The sequence below is a fragment of the Puma concolor genome, chromosome B2 (assembly GCF_028749965.1).
Source record: "Puma concolor isolate L17-30 chromosome B2, mPumCon1.1.hap2, whole genome shotgun sequence".
Taxonomy (NCBI): domain Eukaryota; kingdom Metazoa; phylum Chordata; class Mammalia; order Carnivora; family Felidae; genus Puma; species Puma concolor.
The window spans coordinates 132,419,922-132,442,648 of NC_141671.1; the positions used below are offsets into that span (position 1 = coordinate 132,419,922).

The 22,727-nt window shown below is 39.4% G+C and overlaps 1 protein-coding gene and 1 non-coding gene across 2 annotated transcripts in view; both read left to right on the forward strand.

Moving 5' to 3' along the window:
• UTRN (utrophin) overlaps window positions 1-22,727 on the forward strand; it is a 469,064-nt gene that overhangs the window by 335,869 nt on the left and 110,468 nt on the right. Inside the window, 1 exon segment of the mRNA XM_086708068.1 lies at window positions 17,320-17,449. Within this exon segment, the coding sequence (XP_086564194.1) occupies window positions 17,320-17,449 (130 nt within the window).
• On the forward strand, window positions 4,862-4,968 carry LOC112862972 (U6 spliceosomal RNA). The gene has a single exon (XR_003223828.1). It is a non-coding gene; the product is annotated as a U6 spliceosomal RNA (small nuclear RNA).

The following is a 22,727-nucleotide window of genomic DNA, read 5'->3' on the forward strand; positions in this document are numbered from 1 at the left end:
ACTCCAGAATATGACAGGCATTCCATAGATGAGAAACAAAGCAGAAAAGCAAAGTAGTCAGTAGGGTTGATGCTGCTGGGGGGAAAGGTACCAGTCCTGGATGTTGAGCGAGCAGAAAGCCCCGTTAACAGTCTCTGCTTAAAATCTCTCTCTGACACCTTGAAACGAATGACTCACAGATTGGCATGCTTTCTTCTGTCAAACAGATGTCCCAAGAACTGATATTATAAAACATCAGTGTGTTTTGGACCCTTAATTAAATGCTTATACTTTCTTGGATGTTTCAACGAGTGACTCAGACAGAGCATTGATAGGTTTCAGCAACAATGATGATAAATAACTTTGTTCAGTGCTTTCACAATATATGCACAGAGGCAAACTCCTTAAGTAATAATAATAATAAAAAAGAATATGTCAAGGGCTCTGAGGGTAAAGCATGTGGTACAGGTACAGTCAGTAGTTGCTGATAGCTCTTCCCATAACTGCTGGGAGCTTGTCTTGATAGTTTTGATCATTTTTGTCTTGTTTAAAACTGTCTGGAGTGTATGAGCTGTTTTAATTAAATAAAACTCTACTGGGGCACCTGGGTGTCTTAAGCATCTGACTCTTGATTTCAGCTCAGATCATGTTCTCGCAGTTTGGAATACGGAGCCCTGCATCGGGCTCTATGATGACAGCGTGGAGCCTGCTTGGGATTCTCTCTCTCTCAAACTCTCTCCCCCTCTCTCTGCCCTTCCTCTTCTTGCTTTCTATCTCAAAATAAAATAAATAAACATTAAAAAAACCCTATGATACCTGTTATTTACCATCTAATACTGCCCAGCAGAAATAGTCCCCTATTACTATCTAGGATTAACTTGTAAAATTAGAGTCACCTTCCAGTCTTTATAAGTATCAGCTGTAAACCCCACAGAGTCGTATTATTTTTTCTTATGTGGGTATATATTTAATATCCTCAAATATCAAAATAAATTACTACTTTAAAACAAAGTGTTTTTAATGACTTTTAGAATAAATGCATATAGTTGAATTTTCCCACCTAATGACCTAAGTTTTTCATATCATTTTTAAAGTTCTATAGAAATTGAGGTCGCTCATATGCAGCTTCATTTTCAAGAATGCGAGATTATCATTCAGTCAAGTTACTCAGAATGCACCTTCAGTGCACATAGCATTCATTTGTAATGTTACAGGTTTATTTCAGTCACATACTTTAACATTGGATAAAATTGCCAGTGCCATTTTTGCTGTTCACTTTGCACTTCATCTTCTGAACAATGTAAATTCTAAGTTATGTAAAGCCTGTGGTCAGAGCCGTAACACCCTTTTTCTGATAGAATGCATGTTTGATTTTATAAAAGGAAATCACTAAAAATAATTGAAAGTGTACGATTCCGATATAATTTTAGTGAGTTTGTTCCCTCGGGGCCCCTCTGTCCTTTACTTAACTCAATTTAAAATTCCTATATTCAATCCTTATTGTATAAGAGTCAGGACATTTGGGGTTTTTTTTTAATGTTTGTTTATTTTTGAGAGACAGAGTGGGAGCAGGGGAGGGGTAGAGAGAGAGGGAGACACAGGATCTAAAGCAGGCTCCAGGCTCTGAGCTGTCAGCACAGAGCCCGACGCGGGGCTCGAACTCACGGACCGCGAGATCATGACCTGAGCTGGAGTCAGACGCTCAACCGACTGAGCCACCCAGGCGCCCCACGAACAGTATCTTTCAATCAGCAACATGCCACCATTAAATTTAGGCTGTGTGTGTGTAGGGTTATTCTCTCTATATGGTAATCTGACACTCTAACTTCAAATCTGTAATTTCAAGGTCTCGCTGTGTGATGAAGTTACCTAATGTGGGAGATTGACCTTTTTCTAAAATTGATTAATTTCCAAGTTCCCCTCCAGCCATTGGCACCTATGTTGACTTCCTCCTTATTAAATGCATAGCCCACTAAGAACTGTTAGTAAAGCTATTACTTGTATTCATTCCTGGAAGCAGCCATTCTCAAAGCGAGGCTGTACCTACCTGCCACACTCCATTTAGTTGTCTGCAGTTGATTTATCTCCTAAGCCTCATAGGTATCATTGGAACTTGACCCCAAAAGGCCATAGAATATCCAAGTTTAGAGGGAGAGGCAAGGCATCTTAATAGCTATCACTGGCGATGAAATTAAGAGTGGACAACAAATGGAGCAGGAAATAGAGGTATGTAAAACCAAGCAATTATATACAGTCCACCCCCTTAATAGAACAGCCCATTTCTAATGAACCACCTCTGGATATATTTACCCTGGTATCATTTATCTAATACTTTATTTGTTAAACAAACTTCTGTGTTGCAGTTGATATATGCCATGTACTTTGCTAGGTACTGGGCATCTATCACTTCATAAGACTAATTTTGCCATCACAGATCTCACCATCTACAAGCAGAGACTTGAAAACAAGTAACTATAATGGATAGCAAAGGCATAGTAATGTGAGCATGAACACATGGCCAGGGAGGCACAGATGAATAATGATTGTCTGTACTTGGGAAGATTGGGTAAGGCTTCACAGAGCAAGTAGCTCTTGAGCTAAAAAGAGATCTTTGGAGTAAAAATTCACTGAAGACTGTTACCAAAACTCCTGGAGGGAAAATCCTCCAAATGAGTCATGGCATGACCTGGAATGTGCAATAAAGCAAGAGGTGTTGCTTACCGGCCTTTTCAGTTATATTTAGAATAAAGCTGAAAGAGAAAAATAGTACAAGTTTAGCACCTTATATGGTACCTGGTAAAGTAGATATTGCATATATTAGCCGAATAAAGGAATACATTTACATGTGCATGTATTTTGAAAAGTGTAGGAAGGAATACTCTTTTACTACTGTGAGAAAGTGAAGCATTCCTATCTTAGTTTTAGCATTTATACTTAGTATTCTGACTCAGGCATCATTTTTTATGTCAATGGGGTGGAACCAAAATGAATTTATATATTAAATGTTCATTTAGGGACGTTAACCAAAACTTTTAAAGCACTGTGAAGGAGATTTTTTTTTTATTTTGTCTGCATACTAATGAAAAGTAAGCCTGTTTTCTTTCCCTTTTCTCATGTAGTTTTATTAGTGCTATCAAATTTAATGACTCTTCTGCCCTTTTTTGCTGTCATACTATAATGACTTCAGATCCATATATGCTGATTTAGCTTTGAAAGCAAGTTGGGGGAAAAAAAAGTAAATTACATTCTAACAGATTCTCCGTATGTTTATATCATTTATTTTTTCTGCTTGTATTCTCCAATAAATGTTAAGTGTTTTGTTTTGTTTTGTTTTGTTTTGTTTTAAACAAGAAACTAAGGAAGCCTGCTGTACCAGCAGTACTTTTATTTGTTAAGCTGAGATGCCTTGCATCTAGGGCCGGCTTTGTGGATGTGTGTCCCATGCAATTACAGTCACATAAGCCTTCACTCCTAACAGGGCCCTGCACTTGGTTTAATGCTCTGGTGCTGCCATCTTGAAATTCTTAGTAACATTTGAACAAGGGGCTCTGTGAATTATATAGTCAGACCTGCTGGCATCAAAAAAAAAACATTAATGTTTATGTTTTGACACACATAAAACAACACTTTTACAGTAATGAAAGCCTCTGAAAACTTAATTCACGCGTTCTTTTTCTCAAGTCAGTAAGCCATCCTGAGCTCCCACTCTCACTCACACACCCCTCATTGTAACTTACCCTGTCTCTGTGTGTTAGTGTCTGCTGCAATGTGACCAGAGGTCTATTTTCAGTCCTTCCTTTCCTGTCAACTCCCTAATGGTTCCTCTGTTCATTCTCTTTACTTGACTTCTAGAACATTACGCTGTGCAGATTCTCTTCTTACCTCACTGGCAGCTCCTTCTCAATCTCCTCTGCTGACCCCTTCTTCTTTTTCTCAGCTTCCTAAAAGTGGGATGCACCAGGAGCCAGGTCATGCCAACTCCTCTATTGCCATTCCTTCCTGAACTCATCGGGTCTCCTGGTTTTATATGCCATCTGTATGTCAGTCACCACCAAATTCATATCTATTTACATGTCATGTCTACTTGGGTATCTAATAGACATCTCAGACTTAGTACGTCCAAACTGAATTCCTGAACTTGCTGCTCAAAATCATTCTCCCTGATCTTCCCTCATTTCAATGGAACGAACTTGATTCTGGTTGCTTACATAAAAAATAATAATCACCTTCAATCTTGTCTTTCTTTCATATTCCATCTGTTAGAAAATCCTGTTGGTTCCATGTTCAAAATATAAAACAGGAATCTGATTACCTCTTACTGCTATTAGGAGCTACAATTATTAGTCTCTGTTTATTCTCAGTACAGTGCCCAGCGTGTTCCTATTCCAATGAATCAAAACTCCACAGTGGCTTTCCATTTGACTCAGAATAAAAGTCACAGTCCTCAGAATGGTCTACAAGACCCTATGTGATGTGACCTGTCTCCTACTCACACCATGGTCACTTCATTCTTACTATTTTCTCTCTTAAACACTGGTTTCAGCCATACCAGCCTCTAGCTGTGCCTTTAGTTGAAGCATCATGCTGTCTTCTTCTTTTTTTTAAGTTTGTTTGTTTGTTTGTTTGTTTGTTTATTTATTTATTTATTTATTTACTTATTTTGAGAAAGAGAGAGAGAGCGCGCAAGCTGGGGAGGGGCAGAGAAAGAGAGGGAGAGAGAGAATCCCAAGCAAGTTCTGTGCTGTCAGCATGGAGCCTGACACCCGACTCAAACTCACAAACCGTGAGGTCATGACCTGAGCCAAATTCAAGAGTCCTGGTTGCTTAACCAACTGAACCACCCAGGTGCTCTAATAATGCCATTCCTTAAAAGATGTGATTTGTGCTTGCTTCGGCAGCACTTACACTAAAATTGGAATTATTGAAGATTGATGGGCATGGCCTCTGTGCAAGGATGATGTGTAAATTCGTGAAACGTTCCATATTTTTTCAAAAAATTAAAAATAGAACTACCATATGATCCAGCAATTCCACTTCTGGGCATTTATCTGAAGAAAATGAAGACATCAGTTTGAAGACATATATGCACCCGTGTGTTTATTTCCAATATCCAAGATGTGGAAGTAACTTAAGTGTCTGTCAATAGACGAACAGATGAAGAAGATGTGCTATATATAGATAATATCACCCATTAAAAAAAGAATCAAATCTTGCTATTTGTGACAACATGGGTAGACCTGGAGGATATTATGCTAAGTGAAATAGGTCAGACAGAGGAAGACAAATACCATATGGTGTCACTTACATGTGGAGTCCTAAAAGCAAAACAAATGAATAAACGAAATGGAAACAGACTCATAAATACAGTAAACAAACTGTTGGTTCCCAGGGTAGGGAGGGGCTGGTAGATGGGTGAAACAGGTGAATGGTGTTAAGAGATACGAACTTGGAGTTAAAAAAACTTAGTGTCGTGAATATATAATATACAGCATAAGGAATACAGTCAATAATATTGTAATAGCTCTATATGATGACAAATGGTAACTAAACTTACCATGGGGATCATTTTGTAATGTATAAAAATATCAAATCACCACGATGGACACAGGATACCAATAGGATATTGTACGTCAATTATACTTCAGTAAAAAAAATAAAAATAAATAAAAGTAATAATTTGTTCAGTGATAAATGAACTAGATTCCATTTAGTATTCCTTTCTTAAATTTTAAGTTGTGAAAATATCATGACAGATTTTATAAAATAGAGAATAAAAAATTGACCTTAATTTTACTACTGTAATGCAACCATCTTCATTTGGGTGACTATTTCCTATTTCTAATAGGGCATATCGTCTTAATCCTGACTTTTTTTGCTTAGGTATATATATCATGTCTATTTATTCATGTTGCTATGCCGTCATTATCACAGTAATTTTTCAAGGTTATGTAATGGTCCCTAGTGTAGCCATACCCTAGTGAGCCTAAATATTTTCCAGGTGTTAGACATTTAATTTGCTTTCAAATCTTTTTAATCATAAATAACTTTATAATGAAAACCTTTGTGTTTGTAGCTTTTTCTTGATCATTTTCCTAGGATATATTCTCAAAGGTGAAATTCTTGTTTCACACAATATGAACATAGTAATGATTCTTGATATATTGCCAACCTACTTTCCCGAGTGATTGAACCAATTTTCCGCCTCTAGCAATGTATGAAAGTGAAGTTTCACTGCACCCTTGCCTGTGATTTCTCATTTTTCCCCCTCTTTCCTGTGGACCTTGTATTATTAACATTAAAGTGCTGGTATTCCATGCCAGTATGGGAGTTTAGAAAGCAGTTTTAGGATGTCAGATATCTGACTCCATTTCTCTCTCAAAGAGAAGAAAGAGAATTGGTTGGATGTGTTTGATTTAATTGTCCTTTGAAGGATTGGAAAAAAGATGTCCATTGTTAGACTAATCAGTTGGAGAAATTTCGTATTTATATTAAATTAGTGTATGTGTGGGTCGCCTGGGTGACTCAGTCGGTTAAGCGGCTGACTTCAGCTCAGGTCATGATCTCACAGTCCGTGAATTCGAACCCTGCATCAGGCTCTGTGCTGGTAGCTCAGAGCCTGGAACCTGCTTCTGATTCTGATTCTGATTCTGATTCTGATTCTCCCTCTCTCTCTCTGCCCCTCCCCTGCTTGCTCTCTGTCTCTGTCTGTCTCTCTCTCTCAAAAATAATAAACATTTAAAAAATTTAAATTAGCGTATGTGATATCATTTGGCTAACTATTTTTGCCATCACAGAGCTTTACTTTGCTACTTTAGTCTGGAACAAATTGGTTCACAAAAAGTTATTACACTTCTAAAAATCTAAAGGGACATAAGAAGCTTGGAACCTAGTTTTATACTTTCCAGACTTTTTTGCCTAATCTTGGAGGATCACATAATTCCATTTTTCTCAGAATGAAATAATTGTTCCCTTAAGAGAGTTAAATTCGCTTGTTCCTGCTAATGGAAGGTTGGGCACCCATCTCCATCATCCAAAGCTGTAGATAAAATAGCTAGAACTTTCCTTCACAAATTGCAGTGAATTGAAGCTGAGGGAAGAATTCTGTCTTAGAGAAGAGCTGAGAATGTTGGTAAAACTTTAGGTTAGCATTATTTTAAAAGTTAACTACTTATTCTACAACACTGAACAGTTTTGAGATATGTTCACATTCACTGTCTCACCTGTGAAGTTAGTAAAATGAGAGGTTTTGTTATTAACATGCGGAGAAGTTTCAAGACAAACCCAAGGGCTCATGGTAGGTAAGGGCGTGCCTACATGGCGTGCACTGGATTGTCACACAGGCTTTTGGCTACTAATCTCTGCTTTTACTATACCGCTGAATGGTTTTTTAAATATTTCCTTATTCTTTCATACATAAATTCATTGAGGTCCTGCTTTACCCTCTAGGGAATAGATGTGTGCCTTCATAGAGGGCTCAGTCCGGTGTAGGAGTCAGGTCTGCAAAGAAGTCAGGACAGGCACGTGTGCTGAATGCTCCAGCAAAGCAGATGCCTGGAGCTGGAGAGGCTCAGAAGAGAGAGGCCTGGCCCTGCTGGGGAACCAGGTGTTGTTTATACTAATAGCGAGGATGGTATTGGTGCTGTGACGCTAAAGGGTCGGGGAGGACAACCCTTGGGAATCTCTTTGACCAATGAGGGCCAGTGAGAGCGCCAAGAAAGCACACAGATAGTGTGTCGAGAAATAACTTTTTCTTTGACGGGCTAAAGGAGATGACTCCTTCCCTCCTCAGTTGCTCAGAGCCATTCCATGCTGCTTTCTTTGCAGACCAGCTTCCTATGAACTACTCCCGTTTCCTGGGAGTTGCCTTCCTTGGTTCTTTCTAGTCCACTTACTCCTTTTTTCATTCATTCATCCCACATATATACCAAGCGCCGAGATCTAAACAAGGAGAAGGAGCTTTTGAAGATTTGAAGCAAAAACTTTCTGGATTGCAAAGGGCATGAGGAGGGAACACTTGGCATATTCTAGGAACAGAAATGAAGACTTTGAGACTAGAAATTAGGGTATTTTTAGTAGTTGAGATTGGAGAGCAGGGAGGGTCCAGATCTTGGTAGGAAGTTTAGAATTCATTTGAAGCCACTGGAGGGTTTTAAGCAGGAGAACCAAAAGATCTGTTTTATCTGTAATTTTAGTATTATGGTCTAGAAAATTTTAGGAAAAGTGCATCTCAGTGAACTTTGGCACTTTTTATAGAGACAGTTTGGATTATGGCTTTAGATTAAGGAAAGGAGAGGGGCGCCCGGGTAGCTCAGTTGTTTGAGCAGCTGACCTTTGATTTTGGCTCAAGTCACATGATCTCACGGTTTGCGAGTTTGAGCCCCACATCATGCATTGTGCTCACAGCATGGAGCCTACTTAGGATTCTCTCTCAAAAATAAATAAACCAATTTGACAATAAATTATTTTTAATAAAAAAATTAATTATTTAAAAAATAAAAAAGAAAGGAGAGGAGACAGTTGTTCCTTACAGAGGAAGGGGTAATACCAGGATTTAGTTCACACCCACATAGGTATGTCTCTTCTCCCCTTGTCTCAGTGCAGAGTAACGAGTTGCCAATTTAGAACAGAAGCGGATGTCAGGATTCCTCTCCTTCTTCCAGAGTTCCTCAGACCTTATTTTCATATCAAGTGATTTTTAAGATCCTGCCCATGTCGGTGCTGCCAGAAGTAACTGATGTTACTCAGCCACTCCAGTGAGCCGATGCCATGTTCATGACGAAAATGAACAGCAGCTGATTGACTTGAGAGACTTTCAGACTTAAGGCACCCCAGTCACTTGTTTATGCAGACAGTCCCTGACATCACGATGGTGGACTTACAGTTTTTCGACTTTGTGATGGTGCAAAAGCCATAGGAATTCAGGAGAAACTATATTTCGAATTTTGAACTTGGATCTTTTCCTGGGCTAGTGTTATGCAGGATGTCCCCTTCCATGATCCTTGGCAATCGTAGCCACAGCCCCCAGGCCACCATGCAGTCACAAAAGGGCCAAGGACGGATCCTGTTGACAACCATTCTGTTCCCATGCAACCATTCTGCGTTTCACTTTCAGTACAATGTTTAATAAATTACATGAGACAGCCAACTTTATTCTAAAATGGGCTTTGTATTAGATGATTTTGCCCAGTTGTAGGCTACTGTAGGTGTTCTGAGCACATTTAAGGTATGATGTTTGGTAGATTAGGTATATTCAATGCATTTTTTTTTTAAATGTTTGTTTATCTTTGAGAGAGGGAGACACACAGAATCTGAAGTAGGCTCCAGGCCCCCGAGCTGTCAGCATAGAGCCAAACACAGGGCTCAAACTCATGAACCGTGAGATCATGACCTGAGCCGAAAATTGGATGCTTAACTGACTGAGCCCCCCGGGTGCCCCTCAGTGCATTTTTTGACTTACGATGTTTTGAACTTACAGTATCCAGACATAACCCCATCATAAGTGAAGGAAGATCTGTTCCTTCTCATCTCTTAATTTCCTTTCCTTCCCAATTATAGCAAGTGGAGAGAAGTGTTCCTAGACATTACAGGAGGATCATTGAGAATCTCTCTCTAGCATTGAAAGTTGAATAAGGAGCAATTTACCCTGTTGCCAGAAACTCCTAAGAATGCCAGTAAGTGGTCAAACAGCATGCTGAGTTTGAAAGGGGCCCAGAAATGATAGGAAAGGTGGACTCTGCTAAACAGGATGTTTAGGCTGGGAGAAATTCTGTTGAGAATGAAAACACTGGTTTTAGTAGTTAAAGTCTGATATTTGAATCAGGTCTTCATCAATCAGACATTCCAGGACTTCATTTAGCTTAAATGAGCATTCGGAAGCTGCTTCACAGGGAAAACCATGGAAGACTAGATTACTTCACCTGTTCATTCTGTTTCCTTGAATTGCTTTTCCCTTAATTACCTTGAATCTAATTCCGGTCTCTTTTTCAACACACAGTTCACATATTTTTGGAAAGGTTGCTTGTGCCTCCTTTACCTCCCTCTACCTTCTGTCTCTTTCCTCAGTGCCCTGTTTGTACTTCTCTCAAAGATTTGTGGCATGTCACACATGGTGATCAGCATTCTCCTCTCTTCTGTCGACTGTAAGTTCCTGAAGGACTGGGATCATTGTGTATGAATTGCTGTCTACTCTTGTGTTTGGCATATTTCTTTCAGATTATCTGAATTTAATATCTTTTAAATTGTCTTTGTTGGTGGAAATCTTTGTTGGAAAACTCTGTCATACGCTCTTATGCCACCTTACGATGAGAGAGAAGTTGAACATTTTCTTATGGCCATGGGACATTGTGCTCTTCATTCGTTACTTTTGACTTGGAGGTATTTGAGACCATATGTCCTCGTATTAAAAACTTCAGAGCATGTAACTTTTAAAAGACAGTTTGAAGGGCACCTGGGTGGCTCAGTTGGTTGAGCATCCAGCTTCAGCTTAAGTCATCGTCTTGCGGTCCGTGGGTTCGAGCCCTGCATCAGGCCGTGTGCTGACAGCTCAGAGCCTGGAGCCTGCTTCAGATTCTATGTGTGTGTCTCTCTCTCTGCCCCTCCCCATCACGCTCTGTCTCTCTCTCTCTTCCCAAAAATAAGTAAACATTAAAAAAAATGATGAATAAAAGACAATACAGTTTCAGTTGTAGTTGTTGAAATGATTTTGTATCTTCCTCCTTCTTACAGCTGATCTGGTCTAGTGCTTACAGGCCGGAGCTTGATTTCACATGTGCTTGCCCAGAGTGGGGATTGAGGTCTTTGGACTATTAGAATGGAAAACGCATAAGCTTTGTGGTAAGGCTGTCACAGAGAGCATTCTTAGGTTAATGGCCAGACCTTGAGTCAGCAAGGTAACTAGATGTCTGCGGTATAAGAAATATGTAGTTACTAGGTGCCTTTCCTGTCAACCACAAAGACTTACTTCCCTCTAACTTTCATGATAGGAAACATTTTTCCAGAAGCTATCACCCTCATCCTTTGTGGACCCGGCTCTGACGGTGCCAGCCTGCTAAGCCGGGCAAGCACTTCCCTCAGGGCTTTTGTATTTGCAGTTCTCCCTGCCTCCTCTTTTGCCAGATAGTCTCATGGCTGGCTTCCTCACTTCCTTCAGCTCTTTCTTCAAATATCACTGTCTTTGAGATGCCTTCCTACCCCAACCCTCCCCTTCCCCTTTATCCTGTGTGGTAGATTGTTACGACAGTGAATCATGATTCTGTATATCTTGGCCCCTCTGATGAGGATCATTGCTGTTCCCCTCACGAAGAAATGCATTGTATTTCCCCATTCTCTTGAGTCTATGCGGGTCCTCAAGACTTGCTTCCAGCAATAGAATGGGGCCGAAGTGCAAATTCTAGAACTGCATTGTCTTATGTGGTAACCCTTAGCTATATGTGACCATTTATATTTAAATTAAATCAATTATAACGAGATAAAATTTAGAATCCAGTTCTTCGATTATATTAGGCATATTTCAAGTACCACATGGTCGCAGGCAACCAGTGGTTACCATATTGGACAGCATGGTTTTGTAACATTGTTATCATTGCTGAAATGTTCTAGAGGGCAGAGCTGCTCTAGAGCCTATGTCTTAAGAGATCTTGCAGCTTTCACTCCGCTCTTTAGGAGCACTAATTACCAGGCTTTGGAGGAGCCCTGTCCAACCTACTGTGCATTTAGAGGACCACACAGAGGGAAACTGAGGTATGCCAGCCAGTAGCCCACAATAATTTCCAGACATGTGAATGAGCTCGTCTTGGACTCACAACCCCAGTTAAACCACAGATGACTGTAGCCACAGGAGTAATCTTTGGTGGCACCAGCAGAAGACCTGATCAAATTGCCAATCCAAAGAATCATGAAAAATAAGTTGTCATTGTTTTAAGCCAATGCATTTCAGACGGATTTGATACACACTAGTAATAACAGACTCAACCTTCGATGTAATGACTGCAATAGTGTGGAAACTTTGTCCTATGCAGTTAGTTACCTCATGGATCAGGTTGTGGGCAAAAAAGGGAAGATGGAGTGAGCCCATACCACCCCTTTCAGTGAACTCTGTTACTTGTTTATCCAGGGAGAAAAGAAAATATTTGCTATTAATTAAACAATGATCACAATAAAGTAAAATACTTAGTAGTTACTAGCTGATAATTAGATGATAGGAAGGGCTGGCTCAATCTGTGGAGCATAAGACTCTTGATATCGAGGTTGTAATTTCAAGCCTCATGTTGGATGTAGACATTTACTTAATAAAATCTTTAAAAAAGTACTTCTGATAATTAGGCGATAGGCAAAAACTAACCTTGCCTCAAAAAATTATTTGGTCAAATCCAGAGCGAAATGGAATCCAGTAGTTAGTCCAATTTAGAATAATCGCATGTGGGAGACTTCGTTATATTTTGCTCTTCTATGTTGTGGAATCCTACCAGGTATTTAATCTGAAAGAGTTCTTCCTTTATTCCTTATTCCCTAAGCAGTTATTGAGTACTTCCTATATATGTCTAGGCAAGCACTGAAGAGAATTTCTAGTGATTAAGATGTGAGCCTTACCCTAGAAGAACTGACAATGTAATGGAGGGGACACATGCATGGTGACAATATATCAGCATGAGCTGTGTTAGAGAAGTAGGAAGTGCTCCAGAAACTCTGAGAGTGGGAGCATACTGAACATACACAATGAGCTATTACTTTGCAGATGGGGGGGTGGGGGGAGAAGATAGAAATAAACACATTACCTAGGGAACTTTTGTGGGAGAAAGAACAGAATTATTATTTTAATAATAACTTTATTGAGATATTATGCACATAGTATAAAATTCAAATGAACAGTTCAGTAGCTGTTAGTGTATTCACAGGATAGTATAACCATCATCACTGTCTAAATTTAGAACATTATCCCCAAGAGACACCCCATACCCATGACCAGTCACTCCCCCACTCTTCTCCCAACTGTCCAGCACTAAGCAACCACTGTTCTACTTTCTGTCTCTATACGCTTACCTATTTGGACATTCATAGTAATGGGCTTCTGTGCCTTGCTTCTTTCACTTAGCGTAACATTTTCAAAGTTCATCCATGTTGTAGCATGTGTCAGTATATCATTCATCTTTATTGCTGAAGAAGATTTTCATTTTTTGGATATACAGCATTGTGTTTATCTGGTCGCCAATTGATGTTTGGGCTGTGTTGACAATTTTGGCTATTACGAATAATATTGCTGTGAACATCCATGTATGAATTTTTATGTAGACTTAAACTTTCAGTCCTCTTGGGCATATACCTAGAAGTGGACTTGCTGGGTCATATAGTAACCCTTTGTTAAACGTTTGAAGGAACCGCCAAATTGTTTTTCAAAGTGGCTGCACCATTTTATCATTCCACCAGCAGTATGTCAGGGTTCCAACCTCTTCACATCTTTGCCAATCCTTGTTATTGTCTGAGAACAGAATTGTTTTGAATGAAAATATAAAGTCATTAAGACAGAAAAGTTCCTATCAGATTATGCTATACTCATTTAAGGCAGCCCACATAGAAGTTATGTGATATTAGAACCTACAGCTGAATGCCACTTTGTAGCTCTGTATACAAAACAACTCTGTTGGAGTCTAATTATCTTATCATTAATGTTCACCAGGTGGTTAGGAAATGCTGGTTTTCTTTTATGTCTAAGTGAGAGGTAAAAGGTGGTGAAATGATTATATGTACAATACTGTTCCAAAGTTAAACCCATTTCTGACATGCAATTAAATATAATTGAAATAGGACAAATTGAATAGCAAAATTAAATTTGCAAAATATTGTGTGAACAGATATTAAATGTATGCTCTTTAGGGTCTTTGGTTGGTGACTTGGCATTGGGGCTTGAGCCCCACATTTTTCCTTACTTGGCATGATTCCCACCTGCCCGCACTTGCCTCTTCTACTCCCCTACCTTGGCATGTCAAAGGAGTTCACGAGACATTCCCCTGCCAACGCCCTATGCAGAGAGGGTGTTTCAAAAAGTGCTGAAGTTTAATGTGGCTAGGAAGGAAAATAGATTCTCCACCTCTGGAGGGGGCTTTCTCAGACTCAGATTTGTTTTTCGTGAATCTAGGAGACTTGACTATGATATCGTAAAAACCAGAAATGTAAATATGACAGTCATTACCCCACCACCACCACCACCTTGTCCAGCTCTTCACTGGCTTCCCAGTGCCCATTATTGGTTGTCTTCGATGCTTAGTGAGGACATCATACAGTGGTTTTTGTGACCTGATACCTGCTGGGCTCTTCAGCACTTAGTGTTTGTAGTTCCCTAAGTACACACACTGACATACTCCTTTATTCTTCTACCAGCATTTAGTTTCCTCTTTTGAAAGTACTCTTGTCTCTCTTGTCTCTCTTTCCTCCACCAGGAAGCAATTCTAAGCCCCCTAGCTCTACTAGGTCCCAAAACACTGATGCGGGTGCTTTGTTTACCACAGTGAAAAACAAAAACCAACCAAACAAACAAAAACCCAGAAAATGTCCTTGGACTTGTGGAGCTTATACTTTCTCTGAGAGAAACAGACAATAGACAATAGTCATACTAACTAAATACCTACCTTGCATAGTAGAAGATGTTGGGAAATGTAGCAGATGGGAGAGTTGGAATTCTACATTAAATAGCATGGGTGGGTGGGCCTCACTGAGAAGGCCTCTTGGGATAAGGAATATGCTGTGTGGATACCTGGAGAAAGAGCCTTCTGGGCAGAGTAAACAGCCAGCCAGTGAAATTGCCCGTCATGACGTCATCTGTGTTAGAGTGATAAAAGTCCAGCCATCAAGGAAGTTGACAGGCTAGTTTTCCCAAGTATCCTTCCTGTAGACAAACATGTATTTCCATTCAGAGGTTTGAAAATCTAAAAATAGTTCTAATCCAGATCTCTCCTATGCCATTTCCCCTCACCACACTCCTCAATGCACATTTTGTGGACTAATAATAATCCAGAACTCCCAGCTGGGCCCTGCTGCACACCTAAGTCATATGAGATCAGGATTCACCCTCTGTGAAATATGTGCCCCTAATCATTTTATGTTTCCAGAGGACCGGGTCTGCTTCTGTCCTCCATTCTCTGAGTCACATTCCTTTACGTTCTGTCCTCTCTCAGGTTTTAATTCCCTTCCACATCATCACCCAGTTGGTGTTCCCTGGTTTCTCTTTAGTGCCACGTCTGTAAAGACTGCCTGTGAATCCTCATCCTATTTGCTCAACCGGAAGGAGGAGGTGTTCCAGCTCCTTCAGCTTCCCCGTTAGCAGCTTGCCCTAAATAGGGTCATGTCTGGGACTTCACTTCCCAAAAGAAGAAACCTAGCAGAGCCCTTGCACATTATTGTAAGAATCTTTACCTCTCCCAAATTTACTGGTTAGATTGGGGCTTGGGGAATAAATACTCTTGATCACTAAAATTTTTATAAATCTGATACATTACCCACTGTTTTTCAGTGCTGTCTTTTCAGCAACATGTTCTTTCATACCATTATTTCATATTTTATATTTCCAGGTGCTTCAGGAAGTAAATACTAGGAGTACTTTCATTTATCTGGAGCTTCTTGCTATAACACAGTAATCTAAATTTAAAGAAAAGGCTCAAAACCCGGAAATGTGTACAGATATTTCTGCATTAAAATGTGTTTTCCCCCATTTCTCTTCTGTCTCTTTTATTTCCACATATCAGAAACTTTAAATGTCAGAAGATTGTCTTGTTTGTCTTGAATGTCACATCTTGGGACTCCTTCACAAGCTGCATTTCTTAATAGAAACAGTGAAAGCTCTGTCACATAGTCATTTAATGCCCCTCGATGCTAGCGGATGTGGGGATTTATTGACCTGTGCTTGCTTCACAGTCTGTCTTTGGTTATATGGATGCTGTGTAAATGTATCTACGGGTTTTAGAGCAAGTTTTAATTCATCCTATATCCTGTGCGTTATTACTGTGTCTAAATCGCGGGTGGGTGCTCTTTTGTTGTTGTTCACTCTCTCCTTTTCATATAAATTTTTGGTCAAGATAATAATTGTAAATAGTTTAAAAGTCTAATAGCATTTACAGTGCTTATCACAAAATCCAACATTCTGTCACTCATCTCTCCTCACCCTTGCCCACCAGTGACGTTCTCTTTCAAACTCATCACTGGTGTTTTTCTGGTGTTTAGCTCTGGTTTTTCACATCAGATGATTATTCTGGGTTTCTAGATTTTTTTTTCTTTCATCTCTTGTGGACGATGAGGATTTAGCCTGCAAATACCCTGTCATCCCAACATATGTCAAATGCCATTTTAAAAAAGCAGTTGTGTTCAGAAGCCAAAATTTTACTGATCCTAAAATAGTAGTACAATGCAGTATTTTAGAAAATGAAAGCAGAGTTTTAATAATGCATTGTCAGGGAACTGCACTAAAAGCAAAATATTATTAGAGCCACTAGGTGTTTCTGTGTATAATTTTAAGAGGATAACAATAATATTAGAAACAATTTTGATTTAGCTGTAGCATTCAGATAGTACGTGAGAAAATCTTCATTTCCTCTTACCTTGCAATAGTCAGTGAGTGAGCTTTGTTTTTAAACTCTAGTCAATTTGAGTCTTAATCACCAAACATTTTATGGGAGCAGAGGTGAAAGTTTAACCCTACTTAAAAGAACAAGAGTACTAAAGGCAGACTTCTGAGAATCATAAATTTGCATGAAAAACTTCACAAGGGAAAAATCATAATTGCCTCAGCGTGAGAGATGGAACGTATTTGAAGATAATTGGAGACTGTCTTTTATGTGTTCTCTTTGGTTTAGTTTTGATTTCATGTACTTTAATTTGTTTCTATCTCTTAGTTTTTTTCTTTAATATATTCTAAAGAATGTAAAGCACTTCTGAGGATCTCATTACTACTTGTGAAATTGCCTTCTTCAGTACCATTGGATGTAATTTTTTTTGTCAGTCTTACAAGAAAAAGGTATCTTTGAACAGGCTGTTCTAGTTTAGCAATCTGACAGTAGTGATAACCCTAAAAGTGCATTTTGTGTAAGTTCAAATATACTGTAACAATTTCTCTTAGGTGAATATTGTAAAGATTCTTGTTTTGCATATTTAAGTCCTGTCATGTTTTTGCTTTTATATATATTTCATCATTAATGCGTGTAAAAATTGTATTTTCACTTCTAACTTTGCTTAAATGGTTATGAGTCATTCTGTCATTCCCTTGATAAGTATGATCAGAAGTAGTTTCATTGGAGATGTTCCATTACTTGGTGAACACAGTAGTTACAAATTCAACTTTTGCTTCTCTTTGCAAAGGCCCTGAGACGTGAGTTAAAGGAGAAAGAGTATTCTGTCCTGAATGCAATAGACCAAGCTCGAGTTTTCCTGGCTGATCAGCCAATTGAGGCCCCTGAAGAACCAAGAAGAAACCTACAATCAAAAACAGGTGAGATTGGTTTCTTTCATACATCATAAAACACATGTGAGGAGAACAAAAACCTGAAATAAAGTAGGAGATTTTCTTACAGTATTTCAGCATCTAATAGTAAAATTTTACCTCTGAGTGTTAGTTTAATCAAATATGTCATTATTTAACAAATATCTAGATTTTTAAATTAAAAATGAAATGGCTGTATAATTCATATCCTTATTTTAAAAGGACATTAACTGCAGAAGAATGGATTTAGGAAAAGGCATCCTGTAACTAACAATAATTACTTGGAGAAAGAAAAATTTACATTTCTTATATTTAAGCAAATTGATAACTTTAAGCAAAGTGATAATTATAAGTGGAAGAGTGGTATTTAAAATACAATATATATAAATACTGAAATATCCACAAAGATTTTTTTAAACTTCTAGTTTTCCAGATAACTTTTTAAAATAAGACACTAAAGCACCTTTCTTTTACAGGCAGACAATAGAGTTTATTTAAATTAAAATCAACCCATTTATGTACTATTTATGCACTTTGACTTAAAGTTGAAACAGTAACTAACTCATTAGCAAATAGCAGTCAATCACACAGTAAATTTAAGAGATGAATTTTGGGTCCAACATAGATCTTCCTTATGATTTTTCACTGTTGTCAATAAAAGCATTCTGATGCATTTTTAAAACAAGCATACCATTCAGACTATTTAAAAAATTAAAAAAAAATTATTTTAGAGAGAGAGCACAAGTGAGGGAGAGGGACAGAGGGAGAGAGAGACTCTTAAGCAGGCTCCATGCTCAGCCCGGAGCCCGACATGGGGCTCGATCCCATGACCCTGGGATCATGACCTGAACCGAAATCAAGAGTTGAATGTTCAACCACCTGAGCCACCCAGGCACCCCTGAAAATATTTTTTCATCCCTCACTTCACATAGTGCAGGCAGATCTGAAAGACTTCTTCATGCTGTGTCCCACAGCATAATTCATGAGCATTTATTACTTGTAAGGAAAGTACAGGTGGAAAATGCTTTTTTTGACTGTAGCCAAACTGGATCAGATATTTGGACAAGCAGCCATTTTCCTTCTCACCCTTTCTCAGAGTAGGGTCTGAGAAATTTCAGTCTGAATAAATTTCCCATCAAGATCATGATGTTCCTTTCACTCATATGCAGAATTTGAGAAACTTAACAGATGACCGTAGGGGAAGGGAAGGAAAAATAAGATACAAACAAAGAGGGAGGCAAACCATAAAAGACTCTTAAATACAGAGAACAAACTGAGGGTTGATGAGGGTGGGGGGTTAGGAGGGTGGGGAAAATGGGTGATGGGCATTAAGGAGGGCACTTGTTGGGATGAGCACTGGCTATTGTATGTAAGTGATGAATCATGGGAATCTACTCCTGCAGCCAGACTATAGTATGTTAGCTAATTTGACAATTAAAAAAACATCATGATGTTCTTTGCCCTTTAAGCCTAGTTTTATATGTATGTCTGTGTACACACATACACACACACACACACACACACGCACACACACAGCATACCTATATTTTCTAGCATTCATTTTTAAAAGTTTTTAAAAAGTGTTTATTTTTGAGAGAGAGAGAGAACACAAGCAGGGGAGGGGCAGAGAGGGAGAGAGGGAGAGGGAGAATCCCAAGCAGGCTCCACGCTGGCAGCACAGAGCCCCATACAGGGCTCGAACCCACAACTGTGAGATCATGACTAGAGCCAAAATCAAGAGTTGGACGTTCAACCGACAGCCACTCAGGCGCCCCTTCTAGCATTCATTTTTATTTTCTGCTGGTAGCATCATTGTCTTTCCAGTCAGCCTACTGGGGACTTAAGCCATTGCTGGGCCTCCACTTCCAACAAACCCGTCAGTGTGCAAATCCCTGTAATTGTTACGTCTCACTTTGAAGAAGTATTCCTTCTGAGTACTCTGTTGTATATGTATCACACACACACACAACATGCACACACACACATAGTAGGTGCTTACTGCACAGTTGCTGAATGAAGGCATGCATGCATGTGCCGAGCACCTGTGGGGATGCTTGGGCCTTGAGGAGGTTCAGGGAAGAGGGAGGACCACCTGGGGCAGGATCGTCACAATCAGCGTTCCCCAGTGAGGAACAGAGTGGCTTTGCCTGGGCAGCTGGTAGGAGTGGGGAGCTTGTCCGTGTTGTCTGGTGCAGATTACAGAGGACCTGGAAAGTCGGACAGAACATTTCAAGTTAACACAACAAGAAAAAAGGCACCATTAACAATTGTTGTTAAGCTTGGAAGAAAAAATAAGTTCACTTGTCTCACCTTTTCCAAGTTAAAGTCCACCTTAAACCTGCTTTTCTTGTCCTTGCTTCCCTAGCACTTTCCAGAGAATAGAGGAAATGTTTTTGTAATAAACTGCTTCATAGCAATAAAAAAAAACGTTATCATATCACTAAAGCTTCACTTCACTATAAATTTTCCTTCTCAGTGGTTGGTTAGTCTAAAGGATAAGATAATATTGCTTTTTTGAGTTCTTATTTTGCTGATACATTTGGGATGTTGCCAAGCCCCATGTCCAAATACTATACTGGGGGCAAGAGAAAGAGTCATCAATTTAACTTTATGATTTTCTTGTGATTTGGTTTTTTATGATTAGCAACTTTTATACTTTCTTTCCCATTATTGTTTTCTGCAGTGCTAGCTGATGTTACCTGCTGGTAAAAGTAAATGAAAGAAAATTATCCAAAATAGCTTTTATACTTTTGTTGTTCACCATGAATTAGATAGAGCTGTTATCAGAAATAGCATTTGAACATTAGTTGTCTTGTGTGATGCTACCTGGAGTACTCCCTGTTGGAGGGGTAGAGCAGGGAAGATAGAAAGATTTTGTATTCTATTTAATATGCTGTGTGTACCGTGCCATTGGGACACTCCAAAATGAACCCATCTCTTTACTTGTCAGTAACTGGTTCAGAAAATACTTCTCTGCATGATTTTTCTTTTCTAAATGCCTTTTCTTCTTCCAGTTCTTTTTTTTTCCTTTTTTTTTCTATTGTCAATTATCTTACAGTGGTGTGTGTGTGTGGCGGGGGGGGGGGGGGGTAACCCGTGGTGTTTTACTTGGGTGCTGTGTATGACAGGTATGAGTTGTTCTCAGGCTTCTGTCCTATTAATTGATAAATGCTATTAAAAAGAAGCAAAGTAATTATTTCAGCTAAATGATAAGTTGCTGATAAAGAGTCTCATCAGGTATGCTCTGCTAGATATTTCCATTCTTTCCCCAGTTTTTTTGGGATATAAGTGACATATAACATTCTGTGAGTTTAAGGTGTACAACGTAATGATTAGATGTATGTGTATATTGTGAAACAGTCACCACAATAAGTCTAGCTAATATCCATCACCACACACAGTTACAAATTGTATTCCCTTGTTATGAGAACTTTCAAGATCTACTCTCTCATCTTTCAAGTATGTATATTTAAAATATTTAAAGATCACTGTTAATGTTACTTGCCTTACCTTAAGCCCTTGCCATTTTTTTCTTAGGACTATTGTTACTTCTTTTTTGTTTTTAAACATTTATTTATTTTTTAGAGAGAAAGGGAAGAGACAGTGCTTGTTCATGTGGGGGAGGGGCAGAGAGAGACAAGGACCGAGAGTCCCAACTGGGCTCTGCAGAGAGCCTGATGCGGGATTTGAACTCACAAACTGTGAGATCATGACCTGAGCCAAAGTCATGTGCCCAATCGCCTGAGCCACCCAGGTGCCTCTCTTGTTAGTTCTTTCTTAATTGTTATCTCTGCATCAACATAGACACTACAGTGATATATCTGAAACTCAGAACTGGCATTTGCTCCCCTGGTTTAAAAACCACCAGTAGGGGCGCCTGGGTGGCGCAGTCGGTTAAGCGGCCGACTTCAGCCAGGTCACGATCTCGCGGTCCATGAGTTCGAGCCCCGCGTCGGGCTCTGGGCTGATGGCTCAGAGCCTGGAGCCTGTTTCCGATTCTGTGTCTCCCTCTCTCTCTGCCCCTCCCCCGTTCATGCTCTGTCTCTCTCTGTCCCAAAAATAAAATAAATAAACGTTGAAAAAAAAAATTAAAAAAAAAAAAAAAAACCACCAGTAGCGCCTGTGATAACATCTGAGCTCCTTCACTGGGCCCACAAGGCTGGACAGGGATTTGGCCTGTTTTCCCGTGTGGCAGTGTCTTATCTCTCTCTCTGCCTCCAAACTGATGTCCATTTGCCACCAAACTACTAGTGATGTTCTGCAGGCAATGGTTTTCCTTGTCTTTATCCTGTGGCTTACCGTCCTGTTTTTGTTTTGTGTGTGTGTGTGTGTGTGTGTGTGTGTGTGTGTGTGTTTTCTGTGTGTGGGTCTGTCTTACCTGAATTTCTGACTCCTTCCTTGTTTGCACACTCAGCCCCTGCTCATCCTCTCCCAGCCAGTGAAGGCTCAGTGTCTTTCGGGGTCCTTTTCTCTCAGCTCTCTTCCATGCCTCCTGGAGGGTCTCTCCGGGATCTCTCTGACCGTGTTACCGGTATCTGTGTCTGGAGCTCAGCCCTCCCTGTACTTAGCGACCTTTCTCACTTACTGAGAATCTGACTATGCAAAATTATCTGAGCAACCAAGATAGATCTTATATAGCAAATGCAGTGAAGATCCTTAGTTTTACTCACGGAAAAGCTGCTCTCTCAGAGGTATTAGCTCTTACTTTAGACGCTGTTGTAACTAGTTTCACTTGTTTCCCAGTGAATCGTGGGCATGTGGCAAATGGAAAGGACAGGACACGGAAAAGGGTGACCGTGAGCAATGATTGCCGGCAGTGACAGCAATGAGGAGAAAGAAATTATAAAAAGGATATATGACACTTCTAAACTAATGCAAAACAGAGTAGTCTTTGGGGCTTTTTACAAGAAAAGAAAAACTGAAGCTATGAATTATGGTCTATTTATTTTTGAAGACAGAATGTAAATCAGTTAAGAGAAGGCATAGGAATTTATGCTCTGTTTTAGTTTATTTCCTTTTAAAATGGCAATCGTAAAAATACCGAGCTGAAGAGGTAAAGTGTAGCTGTCTGGAACACTGACTGCCCAGAATAACTCATTCCCCTTATACATGGTTATTAGGTAAATATAATTTTAATTGAACTAGAATCATCTGAATAATTAAAGAAATTTTACAAAGTTCACAACTTTGTCAGTATCCCTTTGTCTGGTTTGAACAATATGGAACTGTTTAATTTGATTTCATCTGTATCGTGTCCAGTAATTTTCCTTTTAACACAATCGAATTG